Source organism: Saccopteryx leptura, chromosome 2, assembly GCF_036850995.1.
Source record: "Saccopteryx leptura isolate mSacLep1 chromosome 2, mSacLep1_pri_phased_curated, whole genome shotgun sequence".
In the NCBI taxonomy this organism is placed as follows: Eukaryota; Metazoa; Chordata; class Mammalia; order Chiroptera; family Emballonuridae; genus Saccopteryx; species Saccopteryx leptura.
Window position 1 is genome coordinate 88,434,493 of NC_089504.1, and position 19,229 is coordinate 88,453,721.

At 45.0% G+C, this 19,229-nt stretch overlaps 1 protein-coding gene across 5 annotated transcripts in view; it reads right to left on the reverse strand.

Moving 5' to 3' along the window:
• The window catches only part of MOB3B (MOB kinase activator 3B), a 221,358-nt gene that overhangs the window by 34,608 nt on the left and 167,521 nt on the right, over positions 1–19,229 (reverse strand). For all 5 annotated transcript variants that reach the window (XM_066368297.1, XM_066368293.1, XM_066368295.1 and 2 more), the window contains one exon: positions 1,322–1,524. In XM_066368297.1, coding sequence (XP_066224394.1) covers positions 1,322–1,524 — 203 coding nt within the window. The remainder of the gene's footprint in view (positions 1–1,321; positions 1,525–19,229) is intronic.

Here is a 19,229-nt window from a genome sequence, read left to right on the forward strand (position 1 = left end):
GATCTGTTGGCCTCATCATACATAAATGATAGCAAAAGATGACAGCCTGGCTCTTGCATTCTGGCCATTATTCAAATAGACTTGGATGAAATTTAGTTTCTCTATCAGTTAGTTACATTTAACAAAATTGCCATTTTAACTGTTTCAAGAAAAAAAAACATGCCTTTACTGTAAAACAATGTATTACACTGGCTAAGAAAGTACTCAATAGAGCTGCCTGGAAATAGCTGTGATGGGAGCGTCACATTAAGATACCACATGTTACAGGCCCTGGCCGCTTGGCTCAATGGTAGAGTGTTGGCCCGGCATGTGGAAGTTTCGAGTTTGATTCCCAGTCAGGGCACACAAGAGAAGCGCCCATCTGCTTCTCCACCCCTCCCCTCTCCTTTTCTTAACTCTTTCTTCCCCTCCCGCAGCCAAAGCTCCATGGGAGCAAAGTTGGCCCTGGCGTTGAGGATGGCTCCATGGCCTCCACTGCAGGCACTAGAATGGCTCCAGCTGCGATGGAACAACCCCCGAGGTGGGCAGAGCATTGCCCCCAGATGGGCATGCCAGGTGGATCCTGGCCAGGTGAATGCGGGAGTCTGTCTGACTGCCTTCCCGCTTCTGGCTTCGGAAAAAAAATAAAAATAAATAAATTTTTCGGGGTCCTTGACTTCTAAAGCTTAGATCGAGCCCAACTGCAAAAATAACTAGTGAAGAAATTCAATGTAGTCCCCATACACCTAAATGATAACACTACTTTTTGTATCAAATGTTCTGGGTTCTAATGTATTCTATTAATGGGTGTCACGGGGGATTCGGTATGAAAAGCAATATTCTTGTGATGCTGTACTCTGTTCCAGGTTTACTTCCATCTCGGTCTCTGGAGTAAAAGCTACTCAAAGACAGTTTAACTTGACTTTGTCTGCCTAGCAGCTGCCACACAGTGAGTGCTCAATATTTATTTACTGACTGAGGAAATGCTTCTGGTCATCTTTTGACAGCTGTGTAAGAGATGACAAGAGGAGCAAAGATGTCTGTTTAAGGGATTATATAACTAGGGTTTGGAGCTGAGAATTGAAGCTATTCCTTTCGACGCAAACCATTACAATTCCATTATATTCTGCCACCTTGCAGAAATTTAAGACCCTAATTTGGTGGCCATAGACATCTTGGCATCTTCTGACCTGTAACAGCCTCTGAAGCCTATTCAATTCCACAGTCCTTCATCTAACAACTACCCATTAGTGAATATGTTGCACGGGTCTGGGAGTATACTGTGACCAATGGCTGAGCTCTTGGGGTGATGTGGGTGCCATCACTGCATCGTGACACTTACCAAGGGCTCCAGCTCCTTGCGATCTATGAGGTTCATCTCTGTGACAAAGTAATAGAAGTGTTTGTAGCAGGTGTTGACGTGGGCCTCTGCACCCATCACAATGACCCGGTCGAAATGATGAATGTAGACATGGACAAAGACACGGAAAAGGCGACACAGGATCTTCTTGCAGATCTGAAGGAAGTTCTTTGGGAAGGGAACACCTAGAGAAGGGAAGAGAGAGAGAGAAAAAAAACCATGATGGAAAAGCTTTGGCAGTTCCCAGGGACCACACACGGGGCTGAGGAGCAATTCTGGATCTGGGCTCTGGACACTGCCTAAGAAAGTGGCTAGAATGGTGTGAAAATCAAATGCCAACAACCAGGAAAAGACTCCTTACCACCAAAAAAGAAAAGAAAAGAAAAGAAAAGGGTCTGGTTTGTTTCTTTCATTACATCTTATTTTGATACAAATAAATGTGCAGAAATATTTTTACACAGAAATATACACTCTCCCTTATTGCCTTTTAATTTCCCCCCACTTTATAGAACACAAGAAAGTTCACTACCCTCTTGTCTCTAATATAAGAAAACTGGTAGGAGGAGGGTGATGCTCCCTGTCACTGAGTACTAGGGAGTGGTGGCGACTGGGGCAAACACTGCTTTAGCCAATGGTGGCCATGTGGGAATGGAGGGCCAGGTTGGGATAGCTTGTGATTTTTTTGAGACAATTAAAAATCTGGAGCTCTCTGTGACTTGAGGCATTTAAAAAAATAGCAGTTAATCTGAGATTTAAAAAAATACGATGGTTCAATACAAAATATCTTTCTAGGTTAGATTCGCCAGCAGGTTACCAGTATGCAAATTCTGATGCAAACTTTTCCTGAGATACCTCGTTTCTGAGTTGGGAAAGGCAACAGATTTCACAAATACTTCACATCACATTCACTACCACTCCATTGCCTCGAGGAGGGTAAGAGCTGAGGAGGGTTTCTCATAACACAGATGGGAGCGTGGTCCGACCAGGCACCCAGACTTCCCATCTACCACTCCCAGCTTGGCCAAGCAGCAGCAAAGAGCAGATTCGCAAGACTGCTTCCTTTCTCCCTCTAACACACTGCCTCAGCGCTGGTTATTTACACTGTCCTTAAGTGGTGACATGTTGGGACAGATTTCTAAGCAACACAGACTTGAATTCCTACTCTGCTCCTTTCCCAGCTGTGTCTGACCTTGCTGAGTTCCGTTTTTCTGTATGTAGAATGGCAGATAAAAATTCTGATAATTGTGAGGATGAGAAGTGGTACCTGACACACTCTAGCTCCCCATCTGCAATCATGATAAGACCTTCCTTGCAGGGCTAAGAGGTGTGGACACAGGTAAAATCCTCCTGCAGTGCCTAGAACAAAGCTCAGAGCTCACTGAATGAGAATGACCTCTCCTCTCTCTGTGGGTAAACTGTGCATCTTCTGTTGTTATAAGGAAAATCAAGAAAGGGAGACGTGACTAGTGGCCTGTCAACAGAATTGCAGAGCTCTGCTCAGAGTGTGCCCCTGGTCCCACAAAGCCCGGAGTTGATGTCTGTGCCTCCACAGGGCCCCAGTGGCAGCTGTCTGGTAAGAGACACTCTGTAACGGGATCACCTGGGAGTCCCAGGGCAAGACCAGAGAGACAGCACACGGTTGGCAGTTGGCAGAGGCAGGATCCACCTCCCCAGGGCCCGGCACTGACACAGGCTTTTTTTCAAAAACAAAGCGGCAACATATCAAATGAACCCAGGGAGAGACTTAAGCACAGCTTGGCAGCTGACTGTCTAGGGAGCAGATGCTGGGATTTGGAGGAGGGGAGGTAAGGTTGGGGAAGGGGTGGAGGGCAGCTTTGTAATGAGTTTATGGGCTGTTTCTTCTGCTATGGAGGGCCCCGTGAAACCCCTGCTAAAGGCTGGAAGAGGGTCTAGAGTCGCTGAAGAAGCTTGAGTCCCGAAAGTGATAGAATGCCCTCTAAGTCAAGTGTGTTCTCATCAGAAGGGGAGTCGTGTAACCACACAATGCCAGTGCCAGGGGGCTGAGACATGTTACCTTCACAGCCCGTCTGTGAAGGAGGCTTTGCTACTCTTGCATCACAGATGAATGGCACAGGCCCTGACACATGGATGAACTTGCTTCAGGCCACTTAGCTAGAGTGGCAGGGCTGGGATTTGGGCCCAGCCAGCTTGCCTCTAAAATACGAAATATCTGGTTGTGTTCAGAGTGTGACTCTGTTTCTCTGCCAAGGATAGAGGCATAGCTCAATTGCTAAGCACAATGAGGCATCTAAAGGTTACTCTTCAGTGCCACAAAAATAAAATTTAAGAAAAGGGAGAGAAGGGTGAAAACCGTTCACATCCTAGGGAGCCACAGAACTGAGGTGACAGAAGTCAGCTAATACAATCCACAGTTTTCAAGGAGAAATGTGTTTTCTCTGCCCATGCCTTAAGACCATGAGACGAAGAGTAAAAGCCAACATTTACTGAGCACTTCCTATGTTCCAGGGACAGTGCCAAGTGCTTTACCGGGGTTACCTGATCGCATCCTTAAACAATCCTTAAAGGTAGATGGTGCTATTGTTCCCATCTCACTGACGAGGAGACAGACTAGCATCCCTACCTCTCATAAGCTCTGAGCTCTTGGCTCTGCCCTCGTTCCAAATCTGGTCTCTGGCCTCGCCTTTGGCCTTGGCCTTGCTTTGCTCTTGCCTCTCCCCTTTACACTATGGCTAGGAATTACCAGTAGAGTAATTGAGAGGAGTTGGTATTGAAGTCTGAAGACCTAGTTTAAAATCTTAGCTCTACCACTTACTCGTTGTCTAGGCAAATTACCTCATCAGTCTACTTCATTATGGGGAAAAATATTTACTCTGCAGTGTTCTTATAATAATATCTGTACTATGCCTGGCACTTAGTGGGAACTTTGAGACTAAATTCTACTTTTGTTATTTTCCATCTGAACTATTCGGGTAGGTAGGATCTCAGGCTCCGAACCTCTTTGCTCTGGCTGCTAAGATGGGCCTGACTCTTTCACCATTGAATCCCTTACATGTAATTCATTCTTCAAAAGTGAATGTTGCACCCTGGCCGGTTGGCTCAGCGGTAGAGCGTTGGCCTGGCATGTGGGGAACCCGGGTTCGATTCCCGGCCAGGGCACATAGGAGAAGCGCCCATTTGCTTCTCCACCCCTCCCCCGCTCCTTCCTCTCTGTCTCTCTCTTCCCCTCCCGCAGCCAAGGCTCCATTGGAGCAAAGATGGCCCGGGCGCTGGGGATGGCTCCTTGGCCTCTGCCCCAGGTGCTAGAGTGGCTCTGGTCGCGGCAGACCGATGCCCCTGGTGGGCGTGCTGGGTGGATCCCGGTCAGGTGCATGCAGGAGTCTGTCTGACTGCCTCTCCCCATTTCCAGCTTCAGAAAAATACACACACACAAAAAAGTGAATGTTGCAAACAGCTCAAACCAGGACATGCTCAGTATGCACCACAGTCGCCCCAGACCGGCTCTGGAAGCTGAGAAGTCCTGAACTAGGAGTCTTAGGGAGCCTAGGGCTCACTGCTAAGCCACAGATAAACCCCCAGTTTACAGGGCATGGGGTTAAGAATAAGAAAGTCACATGGTATTTGGGAAATTAATTCAATTATTACTGATGGTTCAGGAACCAATTATATAGTTTGTATATCATCTTAACCCTTTTCCCTTCCTCTTTTGCTTTCCAGGTAATTCAGGTTTGTGTGTGCATGTATGTGTGTGTTTTCAGTGAACCTTCCGAAGTGACAAGTGGAAGAAAGCACCCCTCTGGATGTAGAGAACTTGACGACCACCCCTTTGGTGGACTCTAGAACTCTCGCCCTGTGTAACCAGCCTCATGGCAGCAAAACAGGGCAAGGCTCAGCCTGCTGATTCCCTCCCTTTCTCAGCAGGCTCCAGAGGGGCCAGGTCACAAAAACTGATTGACATGAGAGGTCTTTGTCTTTATGGTGCCACTAAGAAGTACCGAATCTCCATTAAATAGCCACAGAGACGCAAACTCTGAGTGAGGCCTGACATGTACGTGTATGAGTGACACCCCAAGCAGCGGTGTTATAATAGTATACATTTGTGTGTTTTTTAATGTAACCAAGCCCCTGGCCCCACAGCTAAAAGGAGGTAGGTGGACATTTGGCTCTAAAACTCAGCTCTTCCTTCCACATCCTGTTGCCACAGGCTCCGTGGTGCAGGGACCTCACTGCTGAGATGGCTGTTTCTTGACTGGCACTTAGTTCAGTAGCTGGCTTGTAGAAGAAGCTCAAATAATGTCTATTTTGTTTTAAATGAATAGTCTAGCAGTAGGAAGAATAAAAGGTTAGAGAATCAATTTAAATGGACATTGGGCTAGTTATAAATGCCCCCTGAACCTGAGGAAGCTGTGTAACGTCTGGTCTGGGCGAAGGGCAGTCTGTGCAGTCCACGCGGCACACTGACCCAGCCCAGGACTGTACCCAACCCCCTTTTTCTGTCAGGTGCATAAGACACTGTGTACCCCAGCTTTAAGTATGTTTTAAAAATCACTAATCCTGGGAAATCTTTGGCTACAGAAAGAGGGTCATTAGGTCAAATATATTTGCAAAAATACTGCTTTCATAGAGGTTTACAGTATTCCTAAACATAGTAAAGATCTGAGAATTCCTGTAGCAAAAAGTCCGATTTAACCCTGACACCCCTTTCCCCCCATAATATCTATTGATTTAAACACAGAATCTGTCATCAGACTTCTCAGGATTTCATTTCTACTAACAATAGAGCCCTATGCAAATAGTTTAGTGTCTCTAAGCCTCAGTTTCCTCACCTTGAAAGAAACAGGGATGTTAATGTTATATACAGCTCAGGAGGTCCTTGTGAGGATTGACTACATACATATAAAAGGCTTTGCTAATGTGTTGTAGATAGTAAGCACTCTTTTGTGAACTGTTAGTTTTAGAATCCCATGGAAATCAAATGTGCTTTGTAACGTGTTGGAATTAAATTTCTCCTGCACATTTATTTTCAGGACGGCAATCTTGGTATTAATATGTCAATTCTGAACTTGCAAAGAATTTAGAGTGGCAGGTACTCAGTTAAGCATGGAATTATATTCTTTCTTGTATTACTTTCTACAACTTTCTCATACTTGTGTCTTATGTTACTTTAAGTTCCCTGAACAAAGAAACTGTTTATACTTCTTTTCTACCTTTAAAAGCACCTGGCAGAGGGCTAAGTAGGGAATACTCATCAATCAAAATTGAATCATAAAAGAGCAGTGATCTTATTTAGTCAAAATGTGAATCCATCATCTCCTATTTGGGGGAGGAAAAAAGACTACAACAGAAATAATAGCTCTTTGCCAGGGTTTTGATATGGTCCTGGCATGGGAGGCTGAACGCTGCTTCTGGACAGAAGGGAGGAGAGCTCTGTGATAAGAACATTTTGATCTACCTTAAGGTGTGGGAGGAAAGAATCTGAAACTCTTCTCTTTGGATCATGAAAACCTCCCTTCTTCGCCTTTCGATGTAGTTTTTCAACTGGAGATACAGTAGTTAATTTTCAGTCACTGTGCTTTATTAGAAAAGTTAATGCTGGACGATATTAACCAGCAATCTTAATAGGTTGAATGTTTGAAGAATTGGCAGTTAAACTTTGACTAGTCTTATAAACCATCTGACAATAATCCCAGACAAATATGTACTGATGATGTAGAAAGCAACCTTTGAGCAGAAGGTCTCTAAGCAATTTGCAAGCAAGAACTGATGTCAGAGCAGCCCGTTTCTCTAGCCCACCCTGAGCCACACCTTAGGGCTTCCAGATTCAAGGAGGAAATTTTCAGACTCCAAGAAGTTGGCTCAAAATGGGAAAATGTGTTCAGATGAGTGTTGCACAAAGAGGTGATAGATAATGAAAGGTAATAGACATCAAGTATGATATGACTGTGGTCCTGGATGGCCTTGGGTCATGGGATGGGGCTTGGTCTTTGCAAATGGGTCAGAACTGAAATGGAGTTCACGAACCTGAAACAGGGGCAGGCTGAGCTCAGATTCCAGAGTGAGCCCAGGCAAGAGGCCTGGGCAGAGGTCAGAATCCCAAACCAGCCACTCGTCTGCGGTTTCAGCAGGAATTTGCTCAACAAGGAGGCTCCAAGCAGGATTACCATTTGTGGGGTGATCAAGCCAAGAAGGAGGCAGACCAGAGAGCTGGGGTGAAGCCGCCAAGGAGGTGAGGCTGCCGGGCCTGGAGTCTTTCTCCAAGGCCTTGCGCCCTGTTCTCCCTCTGCTGCTCACGAAGATGTGGTGCTCAGCTGGGAACCAGCACCTGACAGAACCCTGCAGAGTTTATAAATGTGTCTAACCACAACTTTCTGATCTCCAGGCCACAATCAGTGAGAGAGCTAAATCGAGCACAGAATATCATAATTTTTCTGGGGTCCCATGCCGGTTTGCCTTTCATCTCTGACTTAGTAAATCTCCTTTCTCCCAAACAAAATTTAATAAAAATTCCAGTAATTTCTGAGCTTCAATCCATTTTCTTTGTCTCTCTTTCTCTCCCCTCCCTGTTCCTAAACCCTCAGATGTCCCATTCTGAGTACCGCTGAGAGAAAGTAAGTTGTGGCCTGTGTGTTTTCTGTCATCCTGCTACGGACGCCTCAAAGAGAAAAAGTGCCTCAGAGAACGCAGAAGTGTTTTGGATGTTTGAATGAGAGGGCCACACTGGAGGCACAGGTCCCAAAGTCAGACAGGTCCCAGGCAGCACTTTCTGAGCTGGCTGCTGCTCATCCTGTAGTCCTTATTTTCTCTCTTTTCTTCTGAAGAGAAAGCCTGATGCTTGGGCATGAGACTGTCTGTGATCATGCTGGGCTGAGCCTGGGTTGTGAAGGTGTGGAGAATAAGGGACAAAAGGTTGTCCGCGGGGACACTAAAGAACTGTCCCCAAACAGCCTCATCATATACCTAGCTAACGCCTCCTTTTTCTTTTTTTTTTCTTTAATTTTTTCATTGACTAAGAGGGAGAGAGTCAGAGGGAGAGAGAAAGAGAGAGAGGGAGGGAGGGAGAGAAAGAGAGAGAAGTATTAACTTGTTCCACTTGGTTGTTCCATTTAGTCACACACTCATTGGTTGCTTCTCATATGTGTCCTCACTGGGGACTGAACTCACAACCTCGTTATGCTGGATGACACTTTATCCACTGAGCCACCCAGCCATGGCCAGTTCCTCCTTTTTCTTAAGAGCTCAACTCATGGGCTTCCCTCATTTCCACACTCAAGTTCCCTAGTGTCCACTATGTGCAACTGACACTTCTGAACACAGACCCCAGATGGGAATTCCACATTCAGCTGTGGCACTGCCTCGGGACTGCACGCCACTCGAGGTCAAGGGTCCCCCCGGCTCCTCACAGATGCGTCCTTGGTGCGTGGCACAGAGCCGGGAGCGGCGTGGGTGAGTAATAAGGAGTTACAGACTATGCGATTCAGAGTGGAGCTCTTATGACATTTGCTCACTCTGACATCGAAGCTCAGAAAGGACTGGAGCTGACCAGCTCAGGACTAATGAGCGAGAGTGTGAAGCACAGGGATTAGAGTTTGAGCCTGCGGCTTCCGCCTGGCCAGGAAACCTGGCAGACCTCTCACCTTCATGTCACTCAATCCAAAGGAAGGAGGCAGACCAGAGAGCTGAATTTGTCACAAAGAGGAAGGTGGAAAGGAAGGTTTGGTTACTTCCCCAAACACAACAGTCAAGCGTCTGGCTCTGGAGCCAGTCATACTTGGGTTCTCATCCCAGCTGTGCAATTTGCACGCTGCTCGCTCTGGATTAGCGGTTCTCAACCTGTGGGTCGCGACCCCGGCGGAGGTCGAACGGCCAAATCGCGACCCCGGCGGAGGTCGAACGACCAAAACACTGTGTTTTGGTCGTTCGACCTCCGCCGGGGTCGCGACCCACAGGTTGAGAACCGCTGCTCTGGATAGAGGAAGCGTACTCACTTCTAAATGGCTGTTTCCTCATCTGAGGAATGGGGGTATACTACCCAGTTCTGGGGAGACTGTGAGGACTACACAGGAAGTACTGTGCTCCTCCTCATCAAAGCCAAGGGTGGGCGGGGCAAAGGAAAGGTGACAGGTGAAGCCACCTTTCTCCACAGGGCCGGTCTTCCTTGGAGAATGGTCTTACAGCCAATGTGATAGATGGGAACATGCTGTGAGCTGTGCAAGCAGTTTTCACAAGACCCAAGATGAAATGAAAGGCCTTGGTTAAAATGAGGACCCCTGATGTCAAGTCAGCTACAATAACCAAGAGTGCCCACATTTCTCCTTAACATGGTTACTCGTGTCGGAGAGAATGTGTACCGTCCCTTTTGTCTTCGGAGTCCAGCAGTAGGCGTGCACGTGTGAAAATCCTTCTACAAGTCATAAAAATCACTCATTCTCAAGAGCTCATGAATAAAAACAACATCCCACCCACGTGGGAAAAGAAAACAGACCTCCTCTGGCAGCGTGGCCGGGAACATACCATTTCCAAAATACTTGCAAAACAAAATGCAATTGGATCACAAGGGGGAAAAAAAACAAACAGCTAATAACTCAGATCTGTTTCCCAAAAATACACATCGTCCTCCCTCAGTTCACTGTGCTGCCCCCCGCACGTTCTCCTGCCTCCTGTAAAGTGTATATGTATATGTTTATCTAAAGAAGCCTCAGGCTCTTGCTGATCCCCCCAAGCAGATGTTTTGTGTTATCTCAGGGCGCTCCTCAAGAAAGTGTCTGTTCATCATGCCAAGGAAAATAACCCTGTGTAGCAAGACTTTGTTCCTCTGCCTAAAAAAAAAAAAGTCCCCTAACAAGCTGACAGCTGCAAATGGTTAGAAATAAACTGGCTACTACTCTAGCCTCCAACTCCCTCTGCCCTTCCCCAGCGCCCCTGTGCTACCCTCTGACCTATTATCAGTGGTTGGACCCAAAGAAAGAAAAACAGACTAGCATGTGATGATATGTTCTAAACAGATCGTTAATTCTTTTGGACACGCCATTTGCCGGGCAGAGGAAGTGCTGCTGCAGCCTTCTGAAGGGGCGACTGTAAATACAGTGTGCCTGCTGTCACACGTCCCTCTTTTTCTCCGGTGTCACTTCTCTGGACTGGAGACTGTTGCTTATCTGCATTCCCACCTCCAGGACAGCTGGCTGCCTTGGCCTCTGCTGTCATTGCACAGAGGTGGAGGCAGATCAAGAAGAATGCAAGAAAGCCTAAGAAAGGTCTTCATTCACTATGGATTGCCAGTGAATGTCGTAAAAACCAACTTGAGCTAAGTCAGCCCGAGTGGGCTGAGAACATGATGTTAACAAGCTTCATTGGTACCAGAAAGTTAGGCAGAGGTACCAGGACTTTGATCCTGAGCCCCAGTCAGAATTTGAAAATGACTCAGCCTCCTTGTCATGGATGGTATGTTGTGAGTATCTCAACAAACAAAACTATTTTTTAGTTACCAGCAGAATATTTCTTCCATGATCTAAAGGGCAGTTAATACAAGCCTTGTCTGAATAGTTTCTAAAAGTCTTATCAGAATAGTTTCTAATCTACTGACTCTTCTCCAACCACACGGCCACTCCTTGGCTCGGGTTCCTACCACCCTGCTTGGTTGGCAGTAGCTCCCCCTGAGCTGAGCCCCCCTCTTGGATTTCTCCAGTCTCCACCTGGCAGGTTGAGCATCTTCCTCTATGCAAATCAAACCAGAAGTTTGTCTTTCTACATAAAATTGTAAAGCAGCTTCCTCCTGCTTCAAGGTAAATGTGATCTATTTAACCCAGCAGGCAAGACCTTCTATGGCAGGGGTCAGGAAACTTTTTGGCTGAGAGAGCCATGAACGCCACATATTTTAAAATGTAATTCCGTGAGAGCCATACAACGACCCGTGTACGTTATGCATTATCCAATAAAAATTTGGTGTTGTCCCAGAGGACAGCTGTGATTGGCTCCAGCCACCTGCAACCATGAACATGAGCAGTAGGAAATGAATGAATTGTAATACATGAGAATGTTTTATATTTTTAATGTTATTATTTTTTTATTAAAGATTTGTCTGCAAGCCAGATGCAGCCATCAAAAGAGCCACATCTGGCTCGAGAGCCATAGGTTCCCGACCCCTCTTCTATGGTTTCATACATGTGTGTCTCTCCATCATCCCGTCCCAACTTGCACAGAACACTCCAGCCCACTAGAGCTAATAAGATCCTTTGGCTGTCTCACTTATGGGTCAAAGTAGAGCTAAGGTCACAGACTAAACTGTGTGCAGTAGTGCCCCCTTTCCTGCAGAAGATGTTTTAAAACTCCCAGTAGATGCCTAAAACCTCAAATAGGACCATACCTATGCATACACCCCTACACATACATTCCTATAATAAAGTTTAATTTATAAAGCACAGTAAGAGATGAACAATAGCTACTAATCAAATAGAACAATTAGAACAATATACTGCACTAAAAATTATGTATATGTGGTCTCTCTCTAACAGATGGTCTGATAACTGAAATGGCTGCTATGTGACACACAGATGGCGTGGGTTTGCTGTGTGAAGGGATGACACTCATCTCAGGCAGGACAAAGTGCACAGTGTAACATCCCATCGTGCTACTCAGAACGGCGCACAATTTAAAACTTATGACTTGTTTACTTCTGAGGTTTTCCATTAATATTCTCATACCTCAGTTGACCGCAGGGAACTGAAATGGTGGAAAGGGAAACCACCAATAAGTGAGAACTGCTATATCTGTCATTTACCTACTTGAATATGGTCTGAGCCAGGACTCATGTATTCAGATGCCTTCCAGGATCACAAAGGAGCATAAAAGAGTGAAGTCAGCTGTGTGTCAACAATAGGGAGTGGTGCGAACAGTGACAACCTGGAGAGTGCTTTACGCAGGGAAGGAACCTCTCAGCTTTCGCTGATTGACGTGGAGAAGAAATATGGGTCCAGGATTCCTGGACCTCCTGGTAGTTCAAGAGAGTCCAGAACTCTAGATCCTGTCATGACATCTCTACCTAGTTAAATGTTGGTAATTCAGAAACACTAAGAGAATAATTTAAAACATGTTCTTCATTAACATTATTTATTTTTATGCACAGATAACTCAGCCTAGAAAAGACACTCCCTAAGATGAAAAATTAATTTTTAAAATTTACATTAAGAAATTTAAAACAACAACAACAACAAAATAAACACCCTGGTAGCAATGAGTACACGCAACATCCACATCTGGTTTCTGGTACCATTATTCAATAAAGGGAGTCGCGGTTCCTTTGACCCAGGGTCCGGAAACTTTTTGGCTGAGAGAGCCATGAATGCCACATATTTTAAAATGTAATTCCGTGAGAGCCATACAATGACTCGTGCACATTATGCATTATCCAATATAAATTTGGTGTTGTCCCGGAGGACAGCTGTGATTGGCTCCAGCCAGCCATGAACATGAGCAGTAGGAAATGAATGGATTGTAATACATGAGAATGTTTTATATTTTTAACGTTATTTTTTTTTATTAAAGATTTGTCTGTGAGCCAGATGCAAGCATCAAAAGAGCCACATTCAGCTCGCGAGCCATAGGTTCCCGACCCCTGCTTTGAGCAATGGAGGATTCTAGGACTGAGGCAGAAAATAGACAGGTGGCCTGGAAGACCCTGCAGCACCAGAACGAAAGGCAGTGTGGCTCCCTTCACCGTCCTTGGCTATGGGGTATGCTGGGAGGCCTGCTTCCGGAGAACACAGCATGCACAGGGAGGCAGGAAGAACATACTAGAGAAATCTGGAAAGCACTATGCTGACCAGGTGATCAAGGTTTACAGCATCAGCGACAAGTCATGTTCATGGCTCATGCATTTGATATCGATGAAAACGTTACTGCACCTCTGTGATCTTCCTCCCATAAACTCATACACAAACCATGTGAAAAACAGTAAACAGCAAACCCAAATTGAGGGACATTCTACAAAATACCTGACGAGTTCTTCCCAAAATTGTCAAAGTCATCAATAACAAGGAAAGTTTTTGAGAAAATATCATAATCTAGAAAAGCCCAAGAAGATATGATGACTAAACACAATATGGTGTCCTGGATGGAATACAGGAAAAGAAAGGCGTTAGGGAAAATGTGGTAACATCTGAATACTGTGTGGAGTTTATTTAGTTCATAGTACTGTCCTGGTATTAGTGCCTTAGTTATGATGAATGTATTATAAATAAGTATAACGTAAGATGTAACCAACATGGGAAACTGGGTGAAGGATGTATGGGAACTTTCTTTATCATGTTTTCAACTTTGGGGTAAATTTAAAACTATTCTAAATAAAAAGTTTATTTATATTAAAAATAGCCACTCTGCAAGCCAAAAATATTTGATCAGAATGAGGGGCCGTGAATTTATACCCTTTGGTTTACACACTGATATTTCTATGTTTACTAATGAAACTCTCTGATCAGGACTGGCTACATACTTTTCAGAGCCCCTTGTTCAAAAATTACTAAGAATTTCAAGATGGTGACAGCCGATTATTGAACCAAGCACAGGGCTCTTCCGAGGGCAGGTCATGTGACTCTGCAGCTCCCACTCCTGGGAAGCCAGCACTCTGATGTGCAGCATAATCTGATCAGACTTCCTCTTGCTGGATAAAACTCCCATCAAACACTTCTTATTTGTTCATTAATTCATTTAAATAACTAGCACACATTTATTTACTTTACAATGTGCTAGACACGAGAGATTCATCAATAAGCAAAGGAGTTAAACTGGACTGATAAATCACAAGGTCACCTTTTATATACGTGAACTTGGGTGCTAGAAGTTGACCCCAGGAACTCCCCCAGGTACAGAAGTCCCTGAGGTTCACCTCTCACTCTCTCTATTGTCCCCTCTTCTCCCATTTCAACTGTGACACTATTTACTACAATGTGTCTTCTGAAGAAAGTAGACTTTTAAAATTATGGTATTAAATGTGAAAAAGCTTCACGAGGCTCATTTTATAACATTTGCAAATAAGTTTCAATTACATTGTCTCCTAAGAGAAACTTAACATTTCCTGAGCACCTAATGGCACCAGATATTAAATATGTTAATATCATTCATTATCCTAAACCAACAAATCCAGATGTTGCCTTGTGTGTGGGTTTGTGTGAGTGTGTCTGTGAGAGAGACTGAGTGTGCGTGCAATCTCATTACACCCCCACCCTCTCCCCCTTTGCAGATGAGACATGGGAAGCTAAGTGAGGTTGAGTCACCCGCCCAAACGATACAGGTAACAGACGGTGAGCTGAAATTTTAACCCAGCACTGTTCCCCTCCAGGCAAACGTTTCTCTACCTTCTACACCTCAAATACCAAGACAGTTCCTTTAACATTATTTTCAAATTATCCTCCTCTTCACAAAGCCCCTCTTAAATATATAGGCATGCCTCAGAGATATTGCAAGTGTGGTTCCAGGCCACCCTATTAAAGGGAGTGTCACAATAAAATGAGTCATGATCTTTTTTTCTGGGAGTGTCTTGCCTTCAGTTTGTAAAAACCGCAACACCTATGAAGTGCGACGAAGTGAACTGAAACATAAAGAAGTATGCCTGTAGTTTTAAAAGTCCTCGACTGAAATAAATTGCTGTGAGACCATTAGCTTAATTATATTCTCAATGAAACAGGACTTTTGAGGAGAAGTCGAAAGTTTAGAAAATTTCCTTTTGGAATCTGGTGGAAGTGGATGGGAATAGGAGTGAGAAGACACGGGTGACTAAAGCAATGGCCTCTCGAGGACTTCTGATCCTGAAGCAGAGGTGAGGACTGCAGGCTGTCTGCCCACAGGTGTGTTTTCTTTGGACTACATAGTATTTTTGATGCTGCCAGCATTTAGATTGTGGGAACTATAATTCAATCATCAGGAATTCTAACTTCTCTTAGAAAAACTTAGAAGACCTGGCACAACTGGACTGAAATTCGCTCATGGCAACAGCTAAGTGCTGTCTGCTCCCAGTAAATGGGAGAAGGATACTCACCTGGCAGCCCCTTCATTTCATTCATTTATTTTGCCGACCTGGACCCTTTAGAGAAAGTGTTGAGTGTAGTACAAATTTGATTGCAGTACATAGTGGGCACTTCTTGCTAGGTGCCATTGCTTGGGACAGGCTTCTGCCCTTCAAGGAGAAGATGCCACCCCAGAATTGTGCCCACTGGCCTGCTACCTGCTCCTCTAGATTAGGCAAAACTTTGTTTCATAGAAAATACTTATTGGAAAACCATTACCCCTGTAAGACTATCCGTGAGTCTGCTATACTTTCAGATTCCTTCTTTCCAAGCCCCTCTGAGCACTGTAGTGGGACAGTCCTCTTTCTAGTGCTCCATTTGACAAAATGTGCAGAAGGCCCCATTTCCTCATTTTCGGAAGGCAACCCCAGGAGGAGCATTGACGGGCGGACTCCAAGGGGTGATGAAGGCTAATGGGCTCTGTGTTTGCAGCACAGGAGTTTACTCTCTATCTCTTTTCTTTGTTAACATGCATAGGCGGTCTTCCCGTTACATTGGCTTGACTTCCTTTCTGCCTGCATATTTGCACAGTATACATGGGCATTGCTAAGCCCTCCTTGAGTATGGCACGTGTAGTCTATTCTACATTGATTAACCCTACTGATGCCTTAGCGATGTCACACAGAAGCACCGTGATGAGCTGTGCTCACTGGAGGAGAGAAGAAAAGCCCCTCTTCACCCCACCCCACTACATGCTTCTTCAGAGGCCCCTAGGAGCTCCAGGGACCAAGTTGCAGAGCAAGTGTGCCCCAGCCAGCACCACCCCTCCTAAGTGCCTGCAAAGGGTCTCACACCTGGGCCCAAAGGCATTAGCACACCTTGGGCTGGTAATTAGCAAGTTTTAAATGCCTTCTAGTCCTCTGAAAAAAAACTTTCTAACTTAAAATGTATGGTTTGTATTTCAGGCAGGTATTTGGGAACATATATTTATAAAAGTAGCTGACTGCCTAAATTCTTTTGGTCTAATCATAAAAGAAATGTCAAAACAATTAGAAAATACTGGTAAGTATAAATATCACTATTGCTCATAATCCCGCCAAGATCTAACCACTGATTGTATTTTGGTGTGTTACCTTCAAGTCCTTTTACTATGACATGTATGTTGCATACAGTCTTTTAAAAGCAAGATTAGGATCATATAGTAATTCAGTTTGTATCCACCTCTTTGCACTTAATAGAGTATTTTATTAACTATTCTTTGGGCAATAAATTGTCATATATCCATTACATTTAAAAATTATCAGGACAAAATAACATTTGGGTGAATCTCCCTGTGCATGTCTTTGGCAGTTAAGGTTAGCCTCTGACAATTCTCCTTGGTTAAATTCTTAGCAGTGTGTTAAACCCCGTAGCTTATATAAATAGTTATGCACATTTATACTTTACGCCATAGTAGATTTGTTTGTTGTATAGAGAATATTAACGTTTCCCTAAATCTTGAAATAAAATGAATGAGCTCTATTTATCCTGTTGTGTGGGGACTCCCTGGCATACCATTGAGCTCCCCGTCAGTGTACATACCTCAGCTGGAGAAGCAACGACATTAGACTCAAAAACTAAAGCTGTGAACAGCAATTCGTAGCCTTTCTTTGAGTTGAGCAGAGGTTCTCAACAATCCTGGCCACACGGTAGAATTAACTGGGGAGCATGTCCTATACTAGAGCAATTGAATCTGAACTTCTCCAGATGCATCTACTGTACAGCCCTGGGTGGGAAACAGTGGTCTACAGTAGTGATTGTCAAAGTGTGGTCCCTGGGCCAAGAGTGCCCAGTTCCAGTAGGAACCTGTTAGAAATGCAAATTCTGAAACCCTAACCTAGATGCACTGAATCCGGGACTAGGGCCCAGCAGTCTGTGTTTGAAGATGCCCTCCAGATAATCCTGAGCTATGTTAAAGTAGTTTAAAGACCACTGGCCTAGAATATTCCTTTGTGCATAATCCTGGCTCAAGGATCAGCCTGCTTAATCAAGCAGGGAAGCTTGTTGAAGATTCATAGAATCTGGTGGCAGGCAGATTTCAGTTCCAGTCTCTTATATGCCACTTAATTAGCCATGTGATCCTGGGTGACTCACTTAGCCTCTCTGAGGCTCAGTTTCACTAGCAGAACATGGGGGAGACATTAATAGTATCTAATCTCATTGGGTTATCATGAGGATTAAATGGAAAAAAAAAGTATTGGCCAACAGAGGCAGAGCCTGATAAATATTGGCTGTTCTCATTATCCATGAGAGATACCATTATTATTGGTCAGGAGATCAGGAAGGAAGCCTCGGAAGGGAAAAAAGCCAACTGAGCTGGTGGCTTGAACATCCAAGCAGATGCTTGTTCCCAGACCCTTCTCTGGTACAGGCTTGGATTTAGAGTCCACCTGCTGTTGGCATGAACAGATGAGTCTCCTGGGATGAGAAAATCAATCATTCTCCCAGGAGCTGTCTTCATACCATAAAAGTGCTGAAAATGTATGACTAGAGACAGGGGCTTAGTCATCTGGACCTGAAAACTGTCAGGGGTGGGAGGAGTGGGCACAGAGAGGGCCACGGGCCACCGCCAACACCTGGACCAGTGTTCTCACACAGGAGCCATAGAAGCGCCTGGATGTCTTGTTAAAATGTGGCTTGCTGGGCTGCACCTGAGTTTCAGCATTTTGCGGGTAAAGGGGTTCCACTTCTAACAAGTTCCCAGCTGACACTCCTGCAGCTGGTCGGGCCACACTTTCTGTGCTAAACTGAAACCATGAAACACTGAACTGTGACCTATAAAAGTTTAAGAAAGGAAGTAATGTTCTCCAAGACTTACACATTTCCTCTGTAAAACTCAAATGCCACATTTGCCTTAGAGTAGGACTGGCCAGCTCCCCAGATGTGCTGACGGCCATGCTTCCACCTGAATCCCAGTCAGGGTGTCGGGGGGGGGGGGGCAGCTGCAGCCGCCTGTCTGCTCTCCCAGGTGGCAGTGGTGAGGTCAGCCATCAGTCATCCCCAGTTGAACCTCCTCTTTCCAAGAAGCTGACACATATCAATCACTTAGTATATATTGTTTGCATGCACTATGTCATATCCTTCCTGCAATCTGATGAGGTAGGTATTACAATATAGCCTTCCTCACCATTGTTGACAGGTTCTTGGAAACTGCAAATGTAATTCAAACAACCTATAAGGAAATCAAGTTTAACATAGGGTCACTGACCTACAAAAATATGCCGTAAGAACTGAACTCTTGTTTATATCAACTAGTCTATGGTAAAATTGGACAAAGGTGCAGTTTCTAGGAACCTATCAATGATAGCAAGTGAGGACTGACTCTGGCTGCCTCTCAGTTTTACAGATAAAGGAAATGAAGCTCAGAGAGGTTAATTTTCTGGAGACACACGGCCATAAGGATCTTCAAAATCAGATCTTGACACCTTTGCATTTTTCTTTTTGACCCATACAATAGGTGCAGAGTCCTCGATTCAAGACTAAAAGTACCACTGAGACGCTGATGCCCACGGTGAGTCCGAGCTGGGGCGGGCTGAGGTACAGAGGAGGACTGAGCATCTGGGCCTGGGTGAAGGGGCACAGCCCACATTCCTCGCCTGCCCTCCAGCAAGCTCTGGTCTCAGCCTCTGGAGAAAGTGAACAGGAGGGACAGCTGGCCCTGACTCATCAAGTTCTTTGCTCACTACCCTCAAGGATGTGGCTAGGATGATGACATCTACCCCCAGTCCCAGGATCCAAAGGGACATAGCCAGGAATTAGTCACCAAAGAATCAGAACCAGAGGTCAGCTTAGCTGATGACCAGGATTTGAGGGCTGGGGATTTGATATGTCACAGTCTGCTGTTCCCTCTCAGCTGCTGGCTTAGTCTCCAGCTTTCT